The 27,397-nt window shown below is 42.3% G+C and overlaps 1 protein-coding gene across 4 annotated transcripts in view; it reads right to left on the minus strand.

Annotated features, from left to right (window-relative positions):
- Positions 1 to 4,734: 4,734 nt before the first annotated feature.
- LOC122542881 (metastasis-associated protein MTA1-like) overlaps positions 4,735 to 27,397 on the minus strand; it is a 118,509-nt gene continuing 95,846 nt past the window's right edge. Inside the window, exons 16-21 of one of the 4 annotated variants that reach the window (XM_087984041.1) lie at positions 21,301 to 21,390; positions 19,802 to 19,936; positions 19,200 to 19,277; positions 14,319 to 14,344; positions 11,161 to 11,315; positions 4,735 to 8,405 (exon numbers count right to left, since the gene is read on the minus strand). In XM_087984041.1, the coding sequence (XP_087840167.1) occupies positions 8,255 to 8,405; positions 11,161 to 11,315; positions 14,319 to 14,344; positions 19,200 to 19,277; positions 19,802 to 19,936; positions 21,301 to 21,390 (635 nt within the window). In that variant the 3' untranslated portion in view covers positions 4,735 to 8,254. Of the gene's footprint in view, positions 8,406 to 11,160; positions 11,316 to 14,318; positions 14,345 to 19,199; positions 19,278 to 19,792; positions 19,937 to 21,300; positions 21,391 to 27,397 lie in introns of all 4 variants that reach the window. The other 3 variants (XM_087984043.1, XM_087984040.1, XM_087984042.1) reach the window with 3 other exon arrangements.

The following is a 27,397-nucleotide window of genomic DNA, read 5'->3' on the forward strand; positions in this document are numbered from 1 at the left end:
TTCTCCCTTCAGAATCTCATCTTTTTCCCTTCCTATGGGATTGGTTCCAATGTGTACAATAATCTCCTGCTGGTCCCTCTTAAGAACATTCTGCAAGGTCTCTGAGACATCCTTGATCCTGGCACCAGAGAGGCACCTCTTGGTCAGAAGGCTCCTGTTCCAGATGTGTGTCATAACATTCCTGAACAAGTTGATTGGAAATATCTACACCACGTGTCATTTGCAAGTTTTACTGGTTTTCCCTTCTGTATGTGTTGCATAACCACCTCACAACTCACAGGCTTACTTTTGCTCCTGCTATGAACGATTGGAAACTAAGTCCTTGGAATGTCCACAAATTTCCAGACTTTTAAACTCACATTTAGGGTTACCATTGCGGAATTACCTGACATAGAATTATCGAGAAATCTCCAGAGTACCAGAGCAAGCGACACATGAGAAAAAAACCATGGAACGTTAAAGCATAGCATTTTTTGCATGGCCTGTGAATACTTTTCAGCAGTTATAAAAATGCTGTGAATTACATACATGCTGGGGGATAGGAAATAGTTGGTTCCTCACTTTTCCAAATGTTGATAGCACTGCATGTCACTTTATCACTTAAATTTGAGTTGGTAAGTTCTTCAACATTGCTGCAGATAAAACTAACTAAATGACATTTTTCATTCCGTAACAACCTTCAATTACTTATTTGCATTAAATAAAAAATATTCATCATTGTTTACGTACTGTCACTTGAGTCCAAAAATGTGCAGGTTAGGTGGATTAGCCGTAGGAAAGGCAAGGGTACAGGAATAGGTAAGAGGAATGGGTCTGGGTGGGATGATCTTCAGAGGGTTAGTGTGGATTTGATGAGCCGAATGGCCTAATTCCACACTGTAGGGATTCTATGAAGATGTATTCAGTGACTGAAAGCTAGAAAAATCTGACCATTTGACTCCATGAAACGTCCACTGGTGTCAGATTAATGGATGATGCATTTCTCCTTGGGAGGTGATTATCACTGGCTGGCTCCATTTCCAACTGCCTCTGAGAAGATAATAGTGATCACCTCCTCGAACTATTGCAGTCCTTGGAGAGTAGGTACACCCATGGTGTTGTTTGAGAAGTAATTGGATGTGCTGATGTTGGAGGGTTAAGTAATGTTTGGAATGGGATAATAATGATGCTGGGATGAAGGTCTTGTTATATGAGCAGCATCTGAGGATGGTGGCTGATGATGGAGCTCAGAAGGACAAGGGGGGAATCTCATTGAAACATACAGAATGTTGAGCAGCCTGGACAGATTAGATGTGAAGATGATGTTTCCAATCGTGGGGATGACTAGGACTTGAGGGCATTGCTCAATGAAGGGATGATCCTTTAGAACTGAAATGAGGAGGATTTGTTCAGCCAGAAGAAAGCTAATCTGTGGAACTCATTGTCACACAGGGCTGCGAAGGTCAAGTCATTGAATGTATTTAAGACTGGTGGTCAGGTTCTTGATTAATTTGGGGGAGGGGGGAGGGATTAAGGGTTACAGAGAGAAGGCAGGAGAATAGGGTTGAGAAACAGATCAGCCATGTCAATAAGCTCAATGAGAGAGAGATGAGATATTAACATTTGAGGGGACCATTCAAGAGTCTGATAACAGCAGGGAAGAAGCTGTTCTTGAATGTCTTCGCACATGTATTCAAACTTTCATATCTTCTACCTGTAAAAAGGTGGAAGTGAGTATAACCAGGGTGGGAGGGATCTTTGATTATGTTGGCTGCTTTCCTGATATAGCAGGAAGTACAGATGGCGATAATGGACTGGACTGCGTTCACAACTCTGCAATTCCTTACAGATTTATGAAGAGCAATTGTCATAGCACACTGATGCATCCGGATAGGATGCTTTATATGGTGCATCTACAAAAGTTGCTGAGTGTCTTTGGGGACATGCCAAATTTCCTTAGCCTCCTGAGGAAGTAGAGACATTGTTTTGCTTTCTGGAGTGTCACGTTGATGTGGCAGACCAGCTCAGATTGTTGGTGACCATATATTGCTCTAAAAAAATTGCTCTGGAACTTTTCATCTTGCACTCTGGAGGACAGATGTAAGCATGTGAAATTCCAAAGCGAGCAATAATTTATACCATGAGAAAAGGGTGCAGACTGGTTGGTAAATTGGTTAAGGCATTCATGAATGCACTAGGGAAGTACAAGCCCATATGTCTAATGTGATGCCTGGTCATGTTCCTTTTCCTGTAGATAAATCAGTGAGAGATTACATATAGGTCCCAGATGTGTTACAGAGACAATCTTAACTTGTCAGCATAATTATCAGAATTGTTCTGTAAGTGTTAAACAAAGTGGTTAATGCACAGAATGCAATGTTCCTGTAGAAAAACCTTGAGTAGTCAACCAACCTCTCATCCAACTAGATACAGTATAAATTGTTGCAGTCTTTGAAATTTGGCATTCTTGCACTTATATCCAGATGAATGTTGCTGAACAGAGAGACCTTGGAGTGGAGGTTCGTATTTCCTTGAACGTATCTAGAGTCGCAGGTAGATAGGATAGTGAAGAAAGCGTTTAGTATGCTTTCCTTTATTGGTCAGAGCACTGAATACAGGAATTGGGAAGCCATGTTGCAGCTATACAGGATATTGGTTAGGCCACTTTTGGAATACTGCTTGCAATTCTGGACTCCTTCCTGTTGGAACAATGTTGTGAAACTTGAAAGGGTTCAGAAAAGGTTTACAAGGATGATGCCAGGGTTGGAGGGTTTGAGCTACAGGGAGAGGATGAACAGGCTGGGGCTGTTTTCCCTGAAGCGTCAGAGGCTGAGGGGTGACTTTGTAGAGATTTATAAAATCATGAGGGACATGGTTAGGATAAATAGACGAGGTATTTTCTCTGGGGTGGGACAGTCTAGAACTAGAGTGTACAGATTTAGGGTGAGAGGGGAAAGGTATAAAAGAGACCAAAGGGGTAACCTTTTCACACAGAAGGTGGTGCATGTTTGGAATGAGCTGCGAGAGGAAATGATGCAGGCCAGTACAATTGTAACATTCAAAAGGCATCTGGATGGGTATATGAATAGGAAGGGTTTAGAGGAATATGGGCCAAGTGCTATCAAATGGGACTAGATTAGATTAGGATATCTGGTCAGCCTGGATGAGTTGGACCGAAGGGTCTGTTTCCATGCTGTACGTCTCTAAGACTCTATGAATGCTACAGGATAAACTTCAATAGTATGTCTCTTTCAGCTATGCTCATGTTCTGTACCAACTACTTGACGAGGATCCTCATTATACGCTGGCAGTGGAAACCTGCCGAAGTTTAAAGATGACAGACAGGTCATCACTGCAACACTGACAAGATGGCCTTTGAGGTCCATTAATGTTCTTAAATCAAGAGGCATCGTCTATCATTAGCAAATACAATATAAACATCAGCAAAACTAAGATTTGATTACAAAGTGGAGCATTTATGTCTGTGATTAAGAACGTCTGCTTATTTTATCCTTCATAAATCTCTCAGTGCTTTGAACTCAGTCAAATTATATGACAACGCCCTGAGATTGGATTGTAACAAGGATGACAAAAATGTAGTACCCTTAGAATCTAGTGGCCAAGGCTAATGGATAGATTCAAATCCCAACATATTGCAGCTTGTAAAATTTAAAGTACTATAGCAGTCCCAAAAATGGTGACAACAAGCCACAATTGTTGCAAAAAAAAATGTAAAAAATCAGGTTCACTAATGTCCGTTAGGGAATGAAATCTGCTGTCATTGTGTCTCCAGACCCACAGCAATGACTCCAAACTGCCCTCTGAAATAGCGAGAACAATACTGGCCTCATCAGCACAGCCCACATCCCATGAAAAATATTGGCACTGAATCCATCCCTTATAACAGAGTCGTCAATAATGTGTCAGAATTAATTACACTCAACATTCACTCTTTAAAGTGACTGTGTATTGGTTAAATATCAGAAAATGTGAATGTGACTTATATAGAGTTAAACACAAGGTGTCTATAAAGTTCCATTTAACATTGTGTGCCAAAATTCTGGAGGAGGTTTTAAGTTTTGCTATATGTCAGCTTCTGATCCACTTTTTATAAGATTTAGAAGGGTTTTGCAAAGGGTTAAAATTTGATCATGAACAGCACCTGATCAGCTGGGGGCTGATTGTTATTCAACCAGATGGGAAATCAGTGATGAAAGGGTTTTCTATCATCACCATGACAACTGGAGGCATCCTATTCTTGGAATCTATCAAGTGTAAAACTACTTTGAGTTACTAAAATAAGTGGACAGTGAGAAGTTTTGACTACAATTACAAAAGATGAATAAAAGATTTAACTAAAATCATGGTGAATCTGAATTTTCTTTGTCGGGATATCCTTTTACATGCTTGGTCTTAGGCACATCTTAAGCAAACAAGCAAAAAACAGCTCTCTCTTTTCCCAATATCATCCAAACATTAGCAGAAATATGTGATAATCAAAGCATGGTTTTGGTTTACAGTATTTTAACAAAATTTCATTTTCGAAGGGATGACTGTTGTTCACTACTGGAGTCTTGGTTACTGTACCCGTACTGCTGACCCTTAAACCAGCAGTGTTGAAAATAGTAAAACTCATGCCTTTAATAATACCATTTTAAAAGGTGGCCTTACATTAGAAATCAAAGATAAGTTATAGCCTTTTTGGTTTACATTTATTGACACTTGACTGGGAAATCATATTTATGACTAGCACTCTATCAAAGACATTTGTGCATTTAATTTTCTTACATTCAATTGCTTAATCCACAAAATGCAATACATCACCATGAAATGTTTATTTCGATATGTGGTTTGAAATAAGAATATAGGAAATGGGAGTAGGTTTTTTTTGTAAAACTTCACTCATGATGTGGGTGTCGCTGGCTGGATAGCATTTATTGCCCATTCCTAGTTGCCCTGGATATTTGCCTATTTGACCCATTGAGCCTGTTCTGCCATTTAAACAGATCAAAGTTTATCACCTCAGTCATTTCCCCCAATTATCACTGTATTCCTTGAAATCATCCCTACCCAGATTCAATAGGTTTGTGTCTTGACCATACTCAACGGTTGAGTGTTTACAACCCTCTGGTGTACAAAATTCCAAAGATTCACCATTGCCATGGAGGAATTTCTCCTCACCTCAGTCTTAAGTGACTTAGACTGCATTTTAACACTGCTGCCACCCCACCCCTTGTTGGAGTTGGCGGGACATCCTATCCACATTAACCCTATCAAATCCTGAGAGAATTTTGTAAGCTCCAATGAGATGGCCTCACATTCTTTGAAACTCCAGGGAACACATGCCCAGGTTCCTCAATCTCTCAAGATAATTCTACTAACCCTAGAATCAACCTTGATTCCAGGAAAAGATAAAGCTGCATTTCTGTAGCATTTTCCATGACCACAAGGTGTCTCATTGGGCTTCACAGCCACCAACATAATATATTTACACTAGTTACAATTCTAAAACTGTCAAATTAATTTCAAGAGAGATTCGTGCAAAGGTGCATTTGTTGGAAAGGGTAAAGAGGTCATTCACTCCTTGCAAAATAAGTTGGAATAGAGCAGCAAACGGATCTAGGAACTTAATGTTTAAAAAGTAGAAAAATCAGTTCAGAAATCTACAAAAAGGTGAGCACAGCAATGGAGTTCATTTCAAGGGGAGCAAGACTGAATATCAGGGAAGTTCTGTTAAACAAAAATTACATTCTTCAGCCCACGTTCAAGAAAGCTGCACCCACTTCTGGACCCCACATTACAAAAGTGATAGAGGCATCGGAGATATTGCAAACAGGACTCAGAAAGATGATACCTTCTGAGGTTAGAGGTTATAACCATCAGGACAGACTGAACAAGCCAGGCTCCTCTTACTCTAAGGAGATAGCTCATTGAAATCTTTACAATATGAAGGGGTTTAACTGGGTAGATTTGGAGAAAATATTTTCCCGAGGGGGGGAAAACGAAAGCTGTGTAAGAACGTGGAAATATGATTAGTAAGCCATGCGGCATTTCAAATCTGCTTCAACCCCACCATCTCCACAGCCCTCAATTCCATTTGTATAATTTTAAAACAATCTGTTGAGTTTGGTTTTAAGTATTGCCGATGGCAAATCATCTACAGCTCTCCGAACAGAATGGAGGATTTACAATCATATGTGTGGAGAAATATCTCGCTTCTAAATAGATTAGACTCCTTACAGTGTGGAAACAGGCCAGTCCACGCTGAAGCTTAAAGTGGACACTGGGGCCCAATGCTCCAAACATCTGCCTGTCCCAGCATCTAATTTGTGAAGCCCAAGTTGCAATGAAGTCATTTTTCATTCCTCCAAATTCTATGGAATTTGGGTTTGTTGTATTCAATCTCTCCTCAATGGACAATCGTGTCATCCAGGAATCAGTCCAGAGAATCTTCATTGCACTCCCTCCAAATTCATCCTTCTAGAGGAGATCATAACTGTATACAGTACGCCTGGTGTGCTCTCACAAAGCCCTATACAACTGCAGTTAAGATTTCTTTACTCACATTGCAATAATTTTTGCAATACAAATTAATTAACATACCATGCAATTACTTGCTGTGACTGGTGTATAATAACACTTGGCTCTCTAGGAATATTGACACTTCCCAATCTCTCACTTTTAAAAAAACACTGCTTTTCTTTTCTTCCTCCTGCAGTGGATAGCATCATGTTCCCACATTATTTTTCACCTGCTACACTCTCTCCTACTAACCTAACCTACATCCCTTTGGAGCCTTTGTGCTTCCTTCTCACAGCTAACTTTGCCTCCTTTATCAAATGCTTTTTGAAATCCAGGTAGATTAAATGCTGGTTTTCCCTTCATCTGCCCTCCTGGTCACACCCCTTTAAAATAAAGGACAGTTTTTATATCTCTTTCAGCAATCATGTCGGATTCCGAATGGTCTGTGTGACTAATTGGCCTATGGCTGTGTTTTTGCACTCCCATTTCTTTCGTTGTGGGTTATGTTTCAAGCTGTGGCATTGGTTCAGAAAAGGTGTGAAGGCTGCCCTGGAACAAGGTGCAAGGGCTCCACACAGACACTGAAAAGAAAACATGCCACATGCATCGCAAGATAGCCAAAGAGCACTTGACAAAATAAAACACTGAAGTAGAAGAAAGTAACTTGGAGAGATTTCAGTTGATGCTTTATTATTTTTGTATGGCTAAGGATGAGCTTCATTTGACTATTCCAAGAGGGACACCGAGTCCAGGTTGCCCCAGTGGGGACACTGCACGTCCTTAAGCTGTTACAAAGAGAATCAGTAAAACTTTACATCCACTGCCCCTCCCTGAATCCTATGGAATGACTGAATAACACTAACTTACCAACTACATTAGCAGTGTATGTACATATCAGCACACTAAACTATAGAACCTTGTAGTAGGAATATATCTCACTGTGAAAATCAGGGTGCTTCAAACACAACCCAAGTCAGAAACATGGAAAAATATTTTGTACATAATTATTCACTGTGAAACTTGCAATAACGAATCTCAAGTGATGAAAAGATTCAAGGTCATACATGAAAAAAAGTCTTTTAAGAAAGTTTTTTTCCCTCTTCGGTTCCACTGGAAAACTGCACCATTTTAAATGGGTTCAAGGATACAATATACAGTGTAACATGCAAAAACAATGCACTGCATTAACTGCACGCCAACCAGTTCATAAAAACAAAACTTGCTTCTTAAACCGAGGAGAAACGGCACCTCCTTAAACTATTACAGACAATTCTCAAAATAAAAGGAATTCTTAAAATCTTTTTCTTTACTTTTCTTTTTCTTTAAAAAAAACCTTTTACCAAGCCATAGACAACCACATTGTTCTGGGAGCCCCAGCAGCACAGACTGGAGCAAGAGGATAGTTCAAAGAACAAAGAGAACCACAGGCCATTCAGGTTCGCAAATAACATCACGAGGCAGCTCCGCTTCCTGCAGGAACAAAAACAAAGGTAGTAGCCACCGAGAAGGGGTGGAAGAGGCTGTCGGAGCTGCCTTTAATTGTAGCCATCAGCTACTCTGTCCACTGCCACTGTCCACTCTGGAAGGACATTGGAAATCTAACTCAAATAATAATCCTTCAAATTGATCTTAAACGTGAGGCTGACAAGCACTTGATTTGGAGTCTAGTTCAGGAGCTCTACTTCATGCGCACTGAAGGTTCAAGTATAACAGGGACTACAAGTCTCTCGCTTTATTAAAACTCCACTTTGCATTAATCCTCGATGACAATTGGTTCTTCATTCATGGGCTGCCTGGGTTGTTGCGATGCAGAAGATGTACGTCCTTGTCGAATTAGAATCTGTCTGTAGGGCTGACGCGCTGCCCGCTTCATATCGACAGGACCCAGCATCTTACGCACTTTCCTAATTTCAAAGGGAAAAAGACAATACTAAATAAAACTGCAAATTGTACAACAGACAAACTTTCCAACTGAAAGAGCGGTTTCAGTTCAGGTTTGATCAGAAAACTAATAGTCTAGCTTCGGAGACCAAATCAACTACCTGCAAACTAACCTACTCCCGAATCATCCTGACCTTACCAATTCCCCATTTTGTCTCTCAGCACATTGACCATTGGCTGATCACTCCCCATTCTGTAAATCTCAGAGTAAAAGATCCCCCTAGTAGTGATCAAAACACGACAGAATTTAATATTCATTTTGAGTGAGAGCAACTTGAGTCGCAAACAACTCTGTTTAACTTAAATAAGGGGAATTACAATGAAACAAGGATAGGTCGTTGAAGTGAACGGGAGGATAGATTAGCAGGAAAGACAGTAAGCATGAATGTTTAAGGAGGTAACCCATGACTCAGCAAAAATGCATGCCAGCATGGAAGAAAGATGAGGTCATAGATTTGTTTGCTGAGCTGGTGTGGTTTTCTGCAGATGTTTCGTTGCCTCACTAGGTGACATCATCAGTGTGTCTTCAATAAAGTGTTGGTGGTCTGTCCCGCCTGTCATTTATGTGTCTCTGTTTTTTGGTACCGCCGTTTCTGTATCTGAGTGGCTTGTAAATGGGGTCCAGTTCAATTTGTTTATTGAGTGACTTATAGTTGGATTGCCAGGCTTCGGGGAATTCTCTCCATTTTGCCCCTGCTACAATGGTTACATTGTCCAAGTTGAACATGTGTCCAAGTTGTCTGTGGGGTTGGAAATGAGTGTGTACTGGCCATGTCAGGAGTGGTGAGTTGATGAGAGTGCACTTGTATAGTCAGTTTTCTTCCTGTTTGTATGATGTGGTGTTTATCAGTCTTTGCAGGATATATTGTAGATAATGTTAAAGACCCAACACCCACATCCAACAGGATGAACTTTAGAGAGGAGCTGGTGAGAAGTGTTTGTCAATTTGTGGGTCACTAACATTCCTTGGGGTCTGAGTAGTCCGGTAGTCACTTCTGATATTTCTTTGATGTACAGCATTGTCACTTTCGTGTTTGGTTGTGTAGTGTTTTCTTCTTTAGGTTTGTGGCATAAGTATCGGCGAACAAATCTACAACCTCATCCACAACCTGAGCTACAAATCTTTTCAAAGAATCTTTCCTCCTCTAGAGTTTAAGAGAGGGATAAAACAACCATGGCTGACTGAGCAAGTTAAAAACAGCATTAAGTTGAAAGGAAAATCATGAGGAAACAAAAGTTAGTGATAGCCCTGAAGACTACAATAAATTCAGAAACAAAAGACCAAAAAGATAGTAAAAGGGGAAGAAAAGAGGGCAATTTAGTGAGGAATATAAAAACTGACAATAAGAACGCCTTTGAATATACAAGTAGTGAGGGGGTCAAAGTGAACATAGGCCCCTTAGAAAATGAATTTGGAGAGATGGCTATGGGAAACAAGTAAATGGCAGAGGAATTAGACAGTTATTTTGGAGCAGCCTTTATGGTGGAAGATACATCAAACATCCCACTAATGCTAAAGAATACAGGGGAGGAATTAAGTACCATCCCCATCATGACAAAACTAGTATTTTGACGAACTAATGTGGTTAAAGGCAGATACGTCCTCTGGCTGGATTGCAACTGTTTACAATATATATGAATGACTTGGTGGAAGGAAGCAAATGTACTGCAGCCATATTTGCAAGAGACAAACATAGGCAGGCTCCGGGATGGATACAAACAGTTTACAGAGAGAGATAATGACAGGTTAAGTGAGTGAACAAAAAGTTGGCAAATGGAGTATCACATGAGAAAACATGAATGATAACGGTTGATATGGAGGGATCGTCTTATGAGCAAAAGCTAAAAGGTTTGGAACTCTATTCATTGGAGTTGAGAAGAATGAGAGGTGATGGGATTCTTAAAGGGCTTGACAGGGTAAATGCTGAGAGAATGTTTTCCCTCACAGGAGTGCCTAGGACCAGAGGAGGTGGCCTTAGAATTAAGGGGCACGAATTTAAGACTGAGATGAGGCAAAATTTCTTTTCCCAGAGGATCGGGTGTCTTTGGAACTCCTTGACACAGAACTGTGGGGTCAGAGCCCTTGCATATGCTCAAGGATGAGATAGAAAGATTCATCAGCAGATGATGTTATGGGGAAGAAAAGTGAAGGTGCGGAATGTTCGATCAACCATGATTCTACCGAATGGCAGATAAGGCTCATAAGGGGCTGAATGGCTCCTCCTATTTGTTACGGCATAAATTGCAGAACTTACTCATTTTTATATTTCTCATTCTTGTTTCCCAACCCTTCCTCAGAGTTAGTCCTTTTGCTAGCCTATTTCTTGTCAAGGTCTCCATCTCTCCTACTCCTCATATCGTCAGCTGATTTTGGGATGACACTTTGAATCAGCGACCAAATCTGCGATGTGTATTTTTACAACAAACGTCCAGTACAATCAATGGTAGCATACTTTGTTTGGTTGGATTTGATTTTCACATGATCATTTCACAGGGGCATAACATGTGTTGAACCACATCAATCTGCTAAGTGGTTTATGACACATGAGGGAACTGGCCTAATGAGCAATACCCACTTCTCACAAAAAAATTAAAAGTTGCTCATGTTTATTAGCCAGATGTAAATAGGGAGGCCACACAAACAGCAGATCATCACCAAGCTTAGTACACCACAGACACAGGATGCTGCCTGTATCATAGAGCAAGTTCAGTCATTACCGAGTTTCATCCGTTGCTATGAAAAGAACATCATCTGGTGCGTCGATCCAGTTCATCCTCCTGCCCTTCATTGGGGGAAGGGACCCCGGCTTCAGCACTTTGGAGTTTCTTGAGTATGGTTTCCCATTAATCATGTAACCCCTGTTAATGGCAGTCTGTCACAGGACACAAACAATTAGTATTCAGAAATACAAGATATGGATTAGCAAAAGAGGGAGGAAAGAAGGGAGAAAGAAACTGCAAGAACAGACCCGAGACCAAATGATTTCCACCATGGTGCTATACATTTGGGGATTATATAAAAGATGCCTACAAGTAAACAGACACCTGATGATTGGCTGTAGCATTAGGAAGAGGCAGCCTCTGATGGGTTCCAGGGGTATTGCATGGAGCATCAGCCTCTATCTTGTGCTTGTGTTCATTGTTTGGCAATAAACCTACTCATTCGCACTTCAAACCAAACTCATATCCCCACGCGGAACTGTCAAACAGCAGAGAATTAAAACTTGGAACACACTTGCAAGCATCTGAAGAACATGGTCTATAACTTGCCAAGGAAGATCAGAAGAAAAAGTAGGTAATTCAGCCCAGCTAGACTGCTCCGCTATTCAAGACAATTGAGGCTAATCTTAAGGCTTCAGATCTATTTTCTTCTCACTCCCCATATCCCTTGAACCCAGAGACAGCAAAAAGTTATTTCAGTTGTAAATACGTTGATTGAAGGAGCATTCCCAAACTTCTGGTGTGGAGAATCCTAAATATTCACAGCCCTTTAATAAGGTGAATAATTTTCTCATCTCAGTCGGAAATAATTGTCCCCCTATCCAGCGATTGTACTAATTTCTAGAATCCACAGACAATGTGAGTAACCTCTCATTGTTGAAACCCTTTCTCTTATTTTCCTAAATGTCAGAATATAGACCCAACTATCTCAGATCCTTATTATTGGGTGACCTTCCCATCCCAGGATTTAATCTAGTGAGCCTTTACTGTACCATCTTCAGTGGAAGTATATCCTTCCTGAATGGGGATGAAAATCAAGCACAGCATTCCAAGATTGGTCTGAATTATGTCCTGTGCAACTGGGTCAAGATTAGGGAATCTAATCTAATCATGAATATTTCTGAAATGCGGGGGCATGGTGGCTCAGTGGTTAGCACTGCTGCCTCACAGCGCCATTGACCCGGGTTCGATCCCAGCCTTGGGCGACTGTCTGTGTGGAGTTTGTACATTCGCCCAGTGTCTGCGTGGGTTTCCTCCGGGTGCTCCAGTTTCCTCCCACACTCCAAAGATGTGCAGGTTAGGTGGATTGGACACGCTAAATTGCCCATAGTGATAGGTGTATTAGTCAGGGGTAAATGTAGGGGAATGGGTCGGTGTGGACTTGTTGGGCCGAAGGGCCTATTACCATACTGTAGGGAATCTAATTTAAATACATCTTCATTCCTGTACACCAATCCCCTGATTATAAAAAGGCCAAATAGGCATTTGATTTCCTATTAGCTTGATGCATCTGCATTCTATCTTTGAGTTTCTTGTACAAGTACATCCATGTCTCTGTGACCACAGACAGTTACAATGTTTAAGTTTTTTTTCATGACCGAATTGAATAGAAACATTGAAAATAGGAGGTAGTCTTTCGGCCCTTCGAGTCTGGTCCGCCATTCAACATGATCATGGCTAATCATCCAAATCCACCCCCTGTTCTGACTTTCTCCCATACCTCTGATCCCTTTAGCCTTAAGAACTAAACCCAACTCCTTGCTGAAAACATTCAAAAATGTTTTGGCCTCATCCGCTCAGTGGTAGTGAATTTCACAGGCTCGACACTTTCTGGGGGCATACATTTCTCATCTCAGTCCCAAGTGGTTTACACTGACCCCTACCTAAATTGAGACCCTGGTTCTGGACTCCCTGGTCATCAGAAACATCCCTCTTGCATTTACCCTGTCTAGTCCTGTTAGAATTTTAGAGGTTTCTGAGAGAACCATCTCATTCTTCTAAACTCCAATGAATATCATCCTAACCCATCTGTCTCTCTTTATACATCAGAATATACTCCATCGATGATTATTTTGTCCACTCAATTCGTTTCTCTTCGCAGCCTCCCCTGGTCCTAATTGCAGGCTATATTGCCATCCAGCTTTCTAACATTGGCAAGCTTGCACATATTACTTTAGATCTCTTCGACTAAGTCACGAACATGGATTGTAAATACGGAGGTCCCAGAACTGATCGTTGCACCACTCCATTACAGCTCACCAACTTGAAGATACCCCTATTGTTCCTACTGCTTCCTGTTCATTAACCAAATGTTTCATCTGTGCCAATACTGTATACCATCCCAGCTCCATTAGTTCTTATTTGTACCTCAGTGAATAAGACTTGGAAATCCAAGCCCAGGATATCGACTGGTTTACCCTTTATCCATCCCATTAGTTACGTATTCAAAAACTCAAATTTGCCAAACAGCTATCCCTATATAAAAAAAATTTGATTTACTCTAATCATAGTTTGGGGTCGTAAGTACATTATTAAGGCATTGTTAACAGTGCCCAGTTCTTTCCTTTTGACAGGTGTCACGCTAAGTGACCTGTAGCTTCCAGTTTTCTCTCTCCTTCCTTTCTCAAAAGGTGGTGCTACATTTGTTAAATTCTAATCTGCTGGGACTAATCTGGAAATGAGAGAATTATAGAAAATCATGGCGGTGTATCCACTACCTCTTAAGAAATGCTAACATGCAGGCTCCCTGGTCCTGGGGAATGGCTGGTTTTAGTCCCTCAAGTTTCTCCAGTACTTCTCCTCTCCACATATTCATTACCTTAATTTCCTCAACGTTGGGGATTTTCCAGATGAGCAGTTGACTGGCTGCACAATTCTCATGATTTGGGATTACTGGAATTATTCTACCCCTATACTCCACTGGATACAATAGGAATGAGCATTGCGAAGTCTGGGGTGGTTAAGGCACTTACATTTGTCAGTACTCATCATGTACTTGAGTCCTGAAGTCCACTTGACTCCGCCTAATACTGTGATGTACCTAGTCTGAGAGTTTTCTATGGTGACAGTGCCTCAAATGGAATTCCTCTCATTACCGCAAGAAATGAAAAACTGTATAAATTAAGAGATGCATTACTTGTTTAAAAAAAACTTACCATTTGTCTCACTTGTCCATGATTTGCTAAACGTAAAAAAAACCAGAATCAGTAGAGTGTTTGATGATTACAGAAGGATGTACAATTCCCCACTCTCTGTTTGCAGACTCTCTCTCACACATGCACGGGTCCATGGTAAAATAGTCATACAGCCTCTGGGAAAACCAGTCCGATGTGTGTGACTGAATCTTCCTCACCTCAAAGACCTTGCACCCAGGCTCTGATGGACATTCTTAACATGAAGTGTTTTTGAATACCCAAGCCTCAGTGCTAATGATCAAATTCATAATAAATGACAACGTCACGTTGACAGATTGCCTATTCTGACGTGTCTTCCTTGTTTTGCTAAGTTGAACACCCAGAGATCACACAGCCGTTTTCATTACCCCTGGAGCTCACCAATGATGCTGTGTGTGAAAACAATGTACTGGAGTTTAGGCACAGACCTCTTCTGAGATAGGTCGCAGGTTTGCTCCCTGGTTGAGGCAGGAAGCAAGACAACAGCACGAGGACATCCCCTTCAAGCTGTGTCACTGGGTCTGTGTGGAATTAATACTCAGGGCATACAGGAGGGGACATCACAGGGATGAATTCTCCTGATTGCTTGGCTGTAAATAGCAATTATGCTGACTGAAAATGAACAGCATCAGTCTCGATGTACTTCTCAATCCTTGGCTAGACAACCAATGGCAAGTCGTGCTTATGGTATGGAATTAAATGCAGGAGAGGAGAACAGGCAAAAGCATCCCCTGAGCTTCAGATTACATCCAACAGTGAACTTTGTACATAAGGGCTTAATATCAGAATACGGAGGTATCAAATCTCCAAACAGAGAGGCAGGAAACAGAGCAGCACCATGGTTGGGATAGGTGTGTCAATAGGTCATTGCTGAAATTGGATGGAAAGACAGCTAAAATGTGGTAAGAAGTTTACTGTATTGAGAGATAATAATAAAGTTGATGCAAGGTTTAAACATCACTCTTGTGGAATGTGGCAGGAAACAAACCATCCCACAACTGCCTAAAAGGATGGGGAGCTTGAGCTTGAGATCTTTGAACACAAGGGACAGTCACCATGGCTGACATGGGGAGGGGATGCGGGGGGAAAGAGCAAGATTCTTCTCCTGCAAAGTGGAGGGTAATTATCAACTGTAATTAGGTGCTAAGGAATGAAAACTCTTTGAATTGTCTTTTAATTGGACTTCAGTCCCCACCTCCTCTGGTTTGTTGTACTCATCAGGTTAACAACTGCACAATCTCACTAGCACCGCAAGTTTCAGATCCACGGACTACTGTCTGGATTCTCAGCTCACCTTAACCACACAGCACATTTCTCATTCCCCTTCCCCTCAGAGTCATAGAGACGTACAGCATGGAAACAGAGCCTTCGGTCCAACCCGTCCATGCCGACCAGATATCCCAACCCAATCTAGTCTCACCTGCCAGCACCCGGCCCATATCCCTCCAAACCCTTCCTATTCATATACCTATCCAAATGCCTCTTAAATGTTGCAATTATACCAGCCTCCACCACTTCCTCTGGCAGCTCATTCCATACACGAACAACTTGTCAGCCTTTTTTTATTTTTCAATTTATTTCAACAAAACTTCTGAACTGAAATTCAAGAGGCTGAGTCTCGCACAGAAGTCCTGGAGTTAACGCTGTCAGACACAGTTACTGAATTATTCAATTCTCATTAATTCCTTGAAGTAAAAGTGCAATACATGAGTTTTAAAACTTTACTAGATTGTGGAGTTTGATTAGGTCAGGCTAATATCTTTCCATGTGGAGTTAGTAAATTCCTAAACTGGGATTTATATCAAGTAGAACTGAGAAGGCACCATTTATGCCCAACTAATGAACTCCCACCAATATTCTCAATCATCCCCAATGAGTGAAGACCCCAATTACATAGTACAGCTGCCAGCTACAGCAACAGTCCCAAAAGAATTCCCCACATTTCCACAAAGACTACCATCTAGCTTTGAACTGAGAAATTCCCGCTCCTCTAACAAACAGCCTTGAAGCAAAAGGCTGATTCCAGTGTCAAAGATGGGCTGTGAAATGGGGCACCGTTCTGAGGTACATCACCCTTGGACAGCTGGAACAAGTGGCTGTTGAAAAGGATTGGCAGTGATGATATACAAAGCAGGTGTCACTTACTTATCCACCCCATTCATTCACCAACCGTCTCTACTTTTCGAGTCAGAGCCCAATCTGTGCAGATTGGTTTCAAAAAGGTTCCAGCTCTCCTGAGGTGAGATATGGGGTGGCAGTGGGATAGCTGCATTGTGCTGATTCTACAAGAATGTGCCAGATAAAAACAACCTAGTGTACTCTGCACTACACACCATGAGATTATAGCATGCACAGACTCCACAGTACCAAAGGGAGCTGGAAAGCTCACTGTTGACTCCCCAAATAATCATCTCATACAAGCTTCAAATACCTTATTGCTCGATAAATTTTATGCTGGCTGGGAAATTGCTCGATATTTCAGTAGAGCTGAGTGTCAGAGCAGGGGGTTAAGTGCTAACGGTCAACCCTGAGATATGGGTCAAGGTCAGTCTTGACAAATATAATGAAACCTCCTTGGCTGGAAGGATCCCACGTGAGATGAACCAATGGCTCAAAGCACAAATCACTCCCAATTGTCAATTTCACCCAAAACAGACACAGGACATTGAGGAAACATCACTGGTACAGTGAAGGACCATGTTTTGAGGTTGGAGCAGAATAGAGGAGATTAACTTGAACCAAGATGCATGATCTGGGCTCCTCGATGCTGACCCTCAAAACTTGCAGGAAGAATCAGATGAAAACAGCACAATGATGGAAGAGGAGTTGCTGAATTGATGGACAATGGTCTGCCTTATGCAACAATGAGCTGCCGAAATTGAGTTAAGTCATTCTTAAATCAAAATACAGTACATTTCTTTCAGACTCTGGATAACAACCAGCTAACAGACACAAGATGACAACCAAGCAGGAAAATGCACTAACACATACAATACAGTGATCAACATATACTTGTGGTTTACAGGCAACTGTCCTTCACATTACCGCTGCTGAGGTCATCATGTGGTTTGCAAAGAGTAGGGGAGCTGGTGCCCACTTCATTCAAAAGATTTGAATAGCAAAGTCACTGCATGGTATACATTACACACACAATAATAAACAGCAAGGCAGTTAAAAGCAGTTGCATAAATCATGAGGACTGGGTGCCACTGAATCATAACTGCCTTGCAGCTTCAATTGTTGTACACATAATGGGTCACAGATCTGAGAAAACAAGTGAGGCATAAGCCAGGAGTATGGCAAACCGATAACACTCCAAAACATCCACAAACCACCTCAAAGAGCCAGGCGAAGATTAATTTAAAAAGCAGCCACAATTCTCTCAACCCCTCACCATCACTGCCAAAATCTGAAATAGCTTCAGGTCTGCAAATCCATCCCCAGCCACCCCAGCATCTACTGCAAGACAGAGTCCATGTTTGAAGCTTGAATCTGATCTTGCCAGCCTCCTATTCTTCATGGTGAAGATTCTGGTTGACTATGTAATTAGTTCCACAGACATCGGGAAGCTGACAACTCATCCCTACTGAGCCAGTTCACCCAAAGAGCCATCCCAGTGTGAAAAGGGCATTGGGCATGAATAGCTAAGCTGTGCTGATCCAGCCTTTGTTTCAGGTACTCTTAAGGACTGTCCCGATTGAGCACTGGACAGAGGCCATGAGCAGAAACTCTAGCCAATCCTGATCCCAGCTTACCCAGAACAATCGCAGCACTTCACTAGCCTCTTTTGACTAGTTACTGCAGCACAAAGTAGGACAGAACCAGAAACTTTCTGGTTTACAGTGCTCAGTATCCCATTTGCCTAGACCAGCCAGGGGAGAGGAAATTCTCCCCTGTGGCCTGATAATTACCAGGAATATTCCTTACTTATTGTGCTGGACTGGACAAGCATCAACTGCTCTGTGTAAGTGATCACCACTTCACTATTAGCTATTCTGCCGAACAGTGTGCAAGAGTGCAGCACAGACATTAGACCAATATTTCTAGGCGGTGCAAGATCCTTGTGACTGAAGTTTTATTGCAGGAACTCTGGCACAAGGACAAGCTGAGCCTGTAATCTGCCAATCTCAGACCCTTCACTTCCACCCTCTGCCAGCTCCTTCTCAACTCTAGAACAGTGGGTGCTTATTTTTAGATTAGATTACTTACAGTGTGGAAACAGGCCCTTCGGCCCAACAAGTCCACACCGACCCGCCGAAGCGCAACCCACTCATACCCCTACATTTACCCCTTTAACCTAACACTACGGGCAATTTAGCATGGCCAATTCACCTGACCCGCACATCTTTGGACTGTGGGAGGAAACCGGAGCACCCGGAGGAAACCCACGCAGACACGGGGAGCATGTCTAGAGCATATTCTAGAGCATGAACACTATAAAAGTGACCTGGAAAAGGTGTCAATCAGGTATGATGCTCATTGTTCAAAGCACAGTACAAATAACACCTCAAAGAAACAACTCTTTCTAGAATTTAGTTAAGGCTGCTTGGACCTATTGAAACTGGAGAGCAGCACACAGTACTCGTGAGTGGAAATACATACTCTAACCACGTGTTCCTGAATGCAGAAGGAATTTGTTCCCATATATTTCACGAAGGTGTCTCTCACTGCATAAACTCAGGTGGAAATATCAGAGTCATTCAACATGCCCTTCACAAGATCCAGCAGTAGCCTCAATGGTGTTTTGGAGTTCTCAAGCTGATTAGCAAATAAATCCATGAGCAGGAGGCTGTTTTGGAGGTTATCAAAGCCGGAAGGGGTAGGGGGTGGTTTGCAAGGGGAGCAACAACACAAAGCACTCACGATGAGCGTGTAGCCGTGAGCACGACTGCGCGATTGTCTTACCCCTAAACGGCATCAACAGACGTTTCTTCATAGTGCCTGGTAAACAAGGACCAACAGACAGTAATGAAGAACATTTATAGAATACCACATACAGTTAAGCTGACACATGACCTAACTGAAGTGAGCAAGGGCGAACCATCTGTAAACTCGTCCATACGAGCTGGAGCTTCTCAGTCACACAAGCACTTCACGCAGTTTGAGCTGCAACATGAGTTGTCAGCGAACTGAGAAGCATGAATGGGAGAACTGTTGGGATATTGACGTCGTGTCAACTCAAGCGAAAGTGTGTATTCTGATTCAAGAAATGGGAATCATTTCAGTTCAATGGTCGAGCGCCTCAAGCTGGGCACCCAAGTCACAATCTTTGGTCTGAAGTCAGCGTGAACAGGTTACTGTTAAGGAGATCTCACGTCCCAATGCCCATCACTACAACTGAATCACCTGCTTCGTGTTTACAGCACAAAGGATGTTCTCAGGAACTACAGCTAAGGACTGCCGAAGTGGGTACTCGAGCTGCCCAGATACCCGTTTATTCTGTATGATATACTGACCATCAATACCATTGTGCTGCTCGTATCCTCGCTTGCCCAGAATAGTTGGAGAACCATGGTTTAAGACAGGGGGCATCTTGGCAGGAGTCACACTGCCTGAATGTACAGGCAGACTGGGAACAGTCTTAACAGGTGGATGGAGCTCTGAAGGGTAAAAAGGAACATGTTTCATAATGTATTCAGTTACAACCCCAGCAAGTCCAGGTCTTGCCTGCTGTACAATTTCTGCTTCACACCAGAGTGTTACCCACTTCATGAGTAAGACAGTCAGACAATACCAAACACAGAACACCTGGCTGATATTTCCCCTAATTAGAAGCAAAACCCTTCTGTAGATGTTGGAAATCTGAAACAGAAAATGATGGAAGTACTCAGGAGTCTTGGCTGAACTAGGGGCTTGTATTTTTTTTGCTATAGGCAATTGCTGGAGAAATTGATTCATGATGCTTAAACAAATTTGAGTAGGACTTTATTGCCAATGGGAGGAATACAGTCAACCTGTTGTTTTGCGGTGGTCAAAGTCAGAAGTCACATGATACCAGGTTATAGTCCAACAGGTTTATTTGAAATCACAAGCTTTTGCAGTGCTGCTCCTTCATCGGGTAAGCAATGCTCCGAAAACCTGTGATTTCAAATAAACCTGTTGGCACTATAAACTGATGTTGTGTAACTTCTGACTTTGTCCACTCCAGTCCAACACCGGCATCTCCACATCATTTTCCTGTGGTGAGACACATGGTTCTTGGATGTGAACCATTTGTCCAACCTTCAGGTCCCATTACTATCTGCTCGTGACAGATTACACACTGCGTCATGGTCAACTCAATTATGTACTTATGGGATGTGGACATGTTGACAAGATTAACATGTTGCCCATCCCTACTTGTCCTTCAAATAAACTTGCGAAGTCATTTCAGGGGACAGTTAAGAGTCAACCACATTGCTGTGGGTCTCAAGTCACATGTAGGATTTCTGAAAGGACAAGTTGGGTTTACTGAGACTAATTTTCAATTCCAGATTTTATTACAGCAAACAATCATTTCAACAGCATCTTATAAACTGGCACCCTTGATAAACCAGTAAAAATTATACACCTGAAATACAGGAAGTTTACTGCATTATCATGATCTCCACGATGTTGGAGTAGTCAGTTGAGAGTTTGAGTAAGAAGGCTCTCTGCCATTAAGTTTTATTTCAGGCAAAAGTTGCATTACTATTCAAGAGATTTATGCTGTAAATAAGGTATAACAAGCAATACATACACCCCCTGCATTACATTTCTATTACGATGTGCATGTTTTTACATTGACTGGAAGGAACTCTTGATCAAGTGGTACACTCCTGGTCCCACAGGTGGTTAATTAAAAGTTTGCTACAGTTGAATTTAAATTATCTAGTGATATAAACACAATGCCACCATTTCCCAGTGAAGTTTGTACAGATGAAACTTGGTACATGAGTTATAAGTCAGTGAACTAGATTGTACATGCATACATGCGATTGCTTACCCAGGTACTTGACTATGGATTCCAATGACTTCCTGATGAAAGGTTTGAGCTTAATTGCCTTCTCCCCGATTTCTGGAAGTCGAGCAGTGCCTATGAGGTTAAGAATGCAATGTTAGCAGGAGCCAAAGATAGCAACATGGTTGTACTTCAGTTCGGTCAAACTGTGAACCAGGAACCAACAAAACACATTCGTCATAACACACATCAGCAGCAGCGTAATTTGTAAACCCATGACTGGACTAGTACAGATTGCTGAGGGGAAGGGGAGAAGCCAATGATAAAATACATTATTCTGGCATATAATTCTGCAAGTATCTGCACTCAATTATAAAACTCAGGTACGAAAGAATAATCTCATAAATAAAGAGGCAAAACTGGCCCTTTAAATGTTTTCCATCAAACATTTCAAAAGCTAGGTACAGCACTCGTATTCCAATACGCAGACTGGACAGAAATGCAGCTACCACAGAGAAACACCTTGCAAAGTAGTGTTTTCTAAGGAAATATAATTAAACAGTACGGTTTTAATGCTGGGAGGTGGTTAAAATTGAGTGACCAGGAGATGAACATACACAACTTTTAAAGATGGCAGAGGAAGTTGATAAAAGTTATGTGGATTCTCTACCTTCTCAATAGAGGAGATAAAAAGGTAGAAGCAAGGGAGTTGCACTAAATTGTTATGGATCACTGGTTAGGCCTCAAGCTCAAACATTCTCCTGAATTCTGGGCAAAATTCTTTTGGAAGGGTGTCAAGGTCACAGCATAACTTAGAGCACAGGAAGTGGTCATTCAGCTCTTCATGTACCTGCCAATTCTCCGTGGAACAATCCAGTCAGTCCTTTAACTGCTCTGCCCCTGGAGTCCAAGTTTGTTTGCTCAGAGTGGTTGTCCAATTTCATTTTGAAAACAGTCATGTCCATTTTCACTAATTAATACTTAGTGATTTTTAAATTGACGGGATGTGGATGTCACTGGCTTAGGCCAGCATTTATTAGCCACCCCTAATTGCCCAGAGGGCTGTTAAAAGTCAACTTTATAGGTAGCAAGTTCCAGGTTATTACCACTTAACGTGGGGGGAAGAAAATTCTTCCCAACACTGCCCCTGCATCTCTTGCCCAAAATCTAAAATCAGCAAAGAGGGGATTTTGGACACTGGTGCCAGGGATAAGGGACCTGGACTCTGTGGAGATAGGAGGAGTTGGACTCGCTCTCCTGTTAGGACAGAAAGTTCAGAGGGATTACATCTCTCCTCCAAGCCACACACCATCCTGACTTTGAATTATATCGCCAGTTCTTCACTGTTACTGAGTCAAAATGATCGAGTTCCCTTCCACATAGAACTGTGGGTCTATCAACACCCATGGATTGCAGCAGTTCAATAGTGCAGCTCATCACCACTTGCTCTTACTAATTGGCAATAAATATTGGCCTAACATTCCTTGAAGAAAAATTTGACAAGTTCAAATTCCTCCAATTAGGAATGGTGGAACGCAACTTAATAAATAAATAAATCAATATTTAAAGTTCATTCACGGGATGAAGGTGTCACTGACCAGACCAACATTTATTGGCCATTCTTAATTGCTCAGAAAGCAGTTAAGAGTCAACCACATTGCTGTGGGTCTGGAGTCAACTATAGGCCAGACCAGGTAAAGATGGCAGTTTCTTTCCCGAAAGGACATGAGTGATCCAGAGGAGTTTTGCTGACAATTGGCAAAGGATCTTTAGACTCTTAACTGGCAAGACTTGAACTTGGGTCTCTGAATTACTAGTTCAGCAATAACAGCTCCAGGTCATTGCTTTCCAAGTAATGATAACCATGAAATTCTGATATAGAGACTAGCATGGTTCATGGACATCCTTTGGGGAAGGAAACTTATCATTCTTCCCCAGTCTGGGCCTTATGTGACTTCAGATCCACATCAATAATCATTTGACTGGTCCTCTGAACTGGTGCGGATGGGCCATAACTAGGGAAGGGCAACAAATGCTGCCCTTGGCGGTGACAGCCCATATCCCATCAGTGTCCTACACCTTATGGAAGAACTAATCAAAACACATTAGTTTCCAAGAAAGTGTGAGATATCTGAAGAACTGGAGAAAACAATTCCTTGTCAGAACTTTGAGGGAGCTCAGAACCGTATAAGAACAATATGGCCCTGCCTGCAGTATGACTGCAAGGTTGTATTTTATTAGCACCACAATCTTTACTGAGCTTTAACAGGGAGCAACACTTACTTGCACATTTAAAACTTGTAACTTCTATTAAACACATCCCCAATCCTGAGTCTCAACTGTCAATGGCAACAGACTGTGAAATGAATCTCAGGGGCAAGGGGAATCATGGTTCATAGGTAGGCCAACAGTTTTCAATAGCTGAGTGGTATTTAGGAGTTGCTTGAAGTGACAGAAGAGATTTCAAAGAAAGCATCTGTCCTCGCATTGCATACATGTGGTTTCACCAGTCCTAGAGTTCAACAAGGTTAAATGAATCACAAACAGCAAAACATGCAACTTAGACGGCATTGATGAGGGTGACTACGTTAATCACAGTGTTGTAACAATATGATACTGGTGCACAATTCGGTGTGGAGTTGTTTGAGAGAGAGAGTTCAGACCCCGAGTGACAATGGTAGACAGGTACAATTGGAGTCCTGGTCACCATCTCCTGAATGCTGAACTGACCTCCTGTTTCTGCTTTGCTGTTCAGGACCAGCTGCTTGTTGTTAACACCCATCAACCAACTTGATTCAAATGTGATCACGGTGATAGAATATAGAACAATACAGCGCAAAACAGGACCTTCGGCCCTTGATGTTGCACCAACCTGTGAACTAATCCAAGCCCATCCCCCTACACGATCCCATCATCATCCATGTGCTTGTCCAAGGACCGTTTGAATGTCCTAATGTGGCTGAGTTAACCACATTGGCAGGCAGGGCATTCCACGCCCTTACCACTCTGAGTAAAGCACCTGCCTCTGACATCTGTCTTAAGTGTATCACCCCTCAATTTGTAGCTGCACCCCCTCATAAAAGTCGACATCATCCTTGGAAAAAGGCTCTCACTCTCTACCCTATCTAATCCTCTGATCATCTTGTATGTCTCTATTAAATCCCCTCTTAGCTGCCTTCTCTCCAACGAGAACAGACCCAAGTCCCTCAGCCTTTCCTCATAAGACCTTCCCTCCAGACCAGGCAATATCCTGGTAAATCTCCACCGCAACTTTTCCAATGCTTCCACATCCTTCCTGTGATGCGGTGACCAGAACTACACAATACTCCAAGTGCGGCCGCACGACTGTTTTGTACTGTTGCAGCATGATACCACAGCTCCAGAACTCAATCCCTCTCCCAATAATACCTAACACACCGGATGCCTTCTTAACAGCACTATCAACCTGGGTGGCAACTTTCAGGGAATCTGTGTACATGGACACCAAGATCCTTCTGCACTTCCAAGCTACCAAGAATCTTTCCATTGCCCCAGTATTCTATCTTCCTGTTATTCTTCCCGAAGTGAATCACCTCACATTTAGCTGCACAGAACACCATTAGCCACCTTTCAGCCCAATTCTGCAGTTTATCCACGTCCCCCTGCAATCTGCAACACTGTCCACCACTCCACCAACTTTAGTGGCATCTGCAAACTTACTAACCCATCCATCTCTGCCTGCATTCAAGTCATTAATAAAATTGACAAACAGCAGTGGTCCCAAAACAGATCCTTGTGGCACACCACTAGTAATTAGAATCCAGGTTGAATATTTTCCATCAATCACCACTCGCTGCCTTCTTACAGAAAGACAGTTTCTAATCCAAACTGCTAAATTACTCTCAATCCCATGCCTCCACATTTTCTCCAAACGCCTACCATTTGGAACCTTATCAAAGGCTTTACTGAAGTCCATGTACACCATGTCAAATGCCCTGCCCTGCCCTCATCCACCTGGTCACCTTCTCAAAAAACTCAATGATGTTTGAGAGACACGACCTGCCCTTGATGAAACCATGTTGACCATATCCAGTCAAATTGTTGCTTGCTAGATGATTATAAATCCTCTCTCTTATAACCCTTTCCAAAACGTTTCCTACAGACATAAGGCTCACTAGTCTTTAATACCTGGGTCATCTCTGCTGCCCTTCTTGAATGGCACAACATTTGCAATCTTCCAGTCCTCTGGTACTAAACCTGTAGACAATCAAAGATCAAGGCCAAAGGCTCTGCCATCCTCCCTAGTTTCCTGGCCCAGGGGACTTGCACACCTTCTAGAATTGATAACACCACCTCCTTACTAACCTCAATCCTTTATAGTCTCACAGCCAGTGTCTCAGTCTTCTCCTCTACAATATTCTCCTTTTCCTGAGTGAAAACAGATGAGAAATAGTTGTTTGCAGCTCTCCGATCTCCACAGGGTCCACACACAACTTCTCACTTCTGTCTTTGACTGGCCCCATTCCCACTCTAGTCATCCTTTTATCCCTCACATGCCTATAGAAAGCTTTAGGGTTCTCCTTTATTCTACCTGCTAAAGACTGCTCATGTCTCCTCCTTGCTCTTCCTAACTCTCTAAATCCTTCCTAGCTAACTTGTAACTCACCATCACCTCATCGGAACCATCTCATCTCAACATCACCTAATCCTCGCTCTTCTGCTTAACAAGAGATACAATTTCTTTAGTAAACCACGGTTCTCTTACCTTATCACTTTCTACCTGCATGACAGGAACATACCTGTCAAGGACACACAATATCTGTTCCTTAAACCAGCTCCTCATTTCAATTGTCCCCATCCCCTGCATTTTGCTATCCCATTCTATGCCTCCCAAGTCCTGCCTAATCGCATTATAATTGCCCTTCCCCAATCTATAACCCTTGCCCTGTGGCATGTACCTATCCCTTTCCATCGCTAAACTAAATGTAACTGAATTATGGTCACTCTTCAAAGTACTCACCTACAACTAAATCAAACACCTGACCTGGTTCATTACCAAGTACCAGATCCAGTGTGGCCTCCCTTCTCGTCAGCCCTTCGACATACTGTGTCAGGAAACCCTCCTGCACACATTGGACAAAAACTGATCCATCCAACGTACTAGAGTTATAGCATTCCCAGTCAATGTTAGGCAAGTTAAAGTCCCTGTAATGACCACCCTGTTCCTTTCACTCCTAACCAGAACCATTTTGCTGATCCTCTCCTCCACCTCCCTGGAATCTGCGGAGGCCTACAAAAAACTCCCAGTGTGACCTCTCCTTCCCTGTTTCTAACCTCAGCCCATACCACCTCAGTAGGCGAGTCCTTGTCAAAAGTTCTTTCAGCCACCGTCATACAGTCCTTGACTATCAAAGCCACACCTCTCCATCATTTACTACCTTTCCTGATCTTAATGAAAGATTTAAACCCTGGAACATGCAACATCCATTCCTGACCCTGCTCCATCCATGTCTCCGAAATTGCCACAACATTGAAGTCCCAGGTACGTATCCATGCTGCAAGCTCACCTACCTTATTCTGCACAGTCCTGGCATTGAAGTAGACACACTTCAAACCAGCTTCCTGTCTGCCAGCACACTCGCGTGACTGAAATCCTGCCCATGTCCTCCCTACTCACATCCATCCATACATTGGAACTACACCACAGGTTCCCATCACCCTGCTGGTCTTGTAGTTCAACACCAGTTTCCTGCACTATCCCCAGTTTCAAAATTTAAAAATCTCAATTTCAGTCCTGAATATGCTCAATGATGGAAACCTCCATAACCATCTGGTGCAGGGATTTCTAAAGATTCACTATTCAGTGGGAAACATCTCAGTTCTAAATGGCCTCTCCTTATATTCTTAGACTCCAATATAAAATAAAGAACTGCAGATACTGGAACCTTAAACACAAACAGAACTGCTGGTGAAACTCAACAGGTCTGGCAGCACCTGTGGGTACAAAGCTGAGTTAATATTTCGAGTCCTTCGACTACTCATCAGGTAAAGAGACTGCACAATACTCCCAAATATGATCTCACCAAGGCTCTATATAATTGCGGCTGAAAATGTGTTGCTGGAAAAGCGCAGGTCAGGCAGCATCCAAGGAGCAGGAGAATCG

The sequence above is a fragment of the Chiloscyllium plagiosum genome, unplaced genomic scaffold, assembly GCF_037043375.1.
Source record: "Chiloscyllium plagiosum isolate Xiang-an unplaced genomic scaffold, Cpla_swu_hap1 HiC_scaffold_47, whole genome shotgun sequence".
NCBI lineage: Eukaryota > Metazoa > Chordata > Chondrichthyes > Orectolobiformes > Hemiscylliidae > Chiloscyllium > Chiloscyllium plagiosum.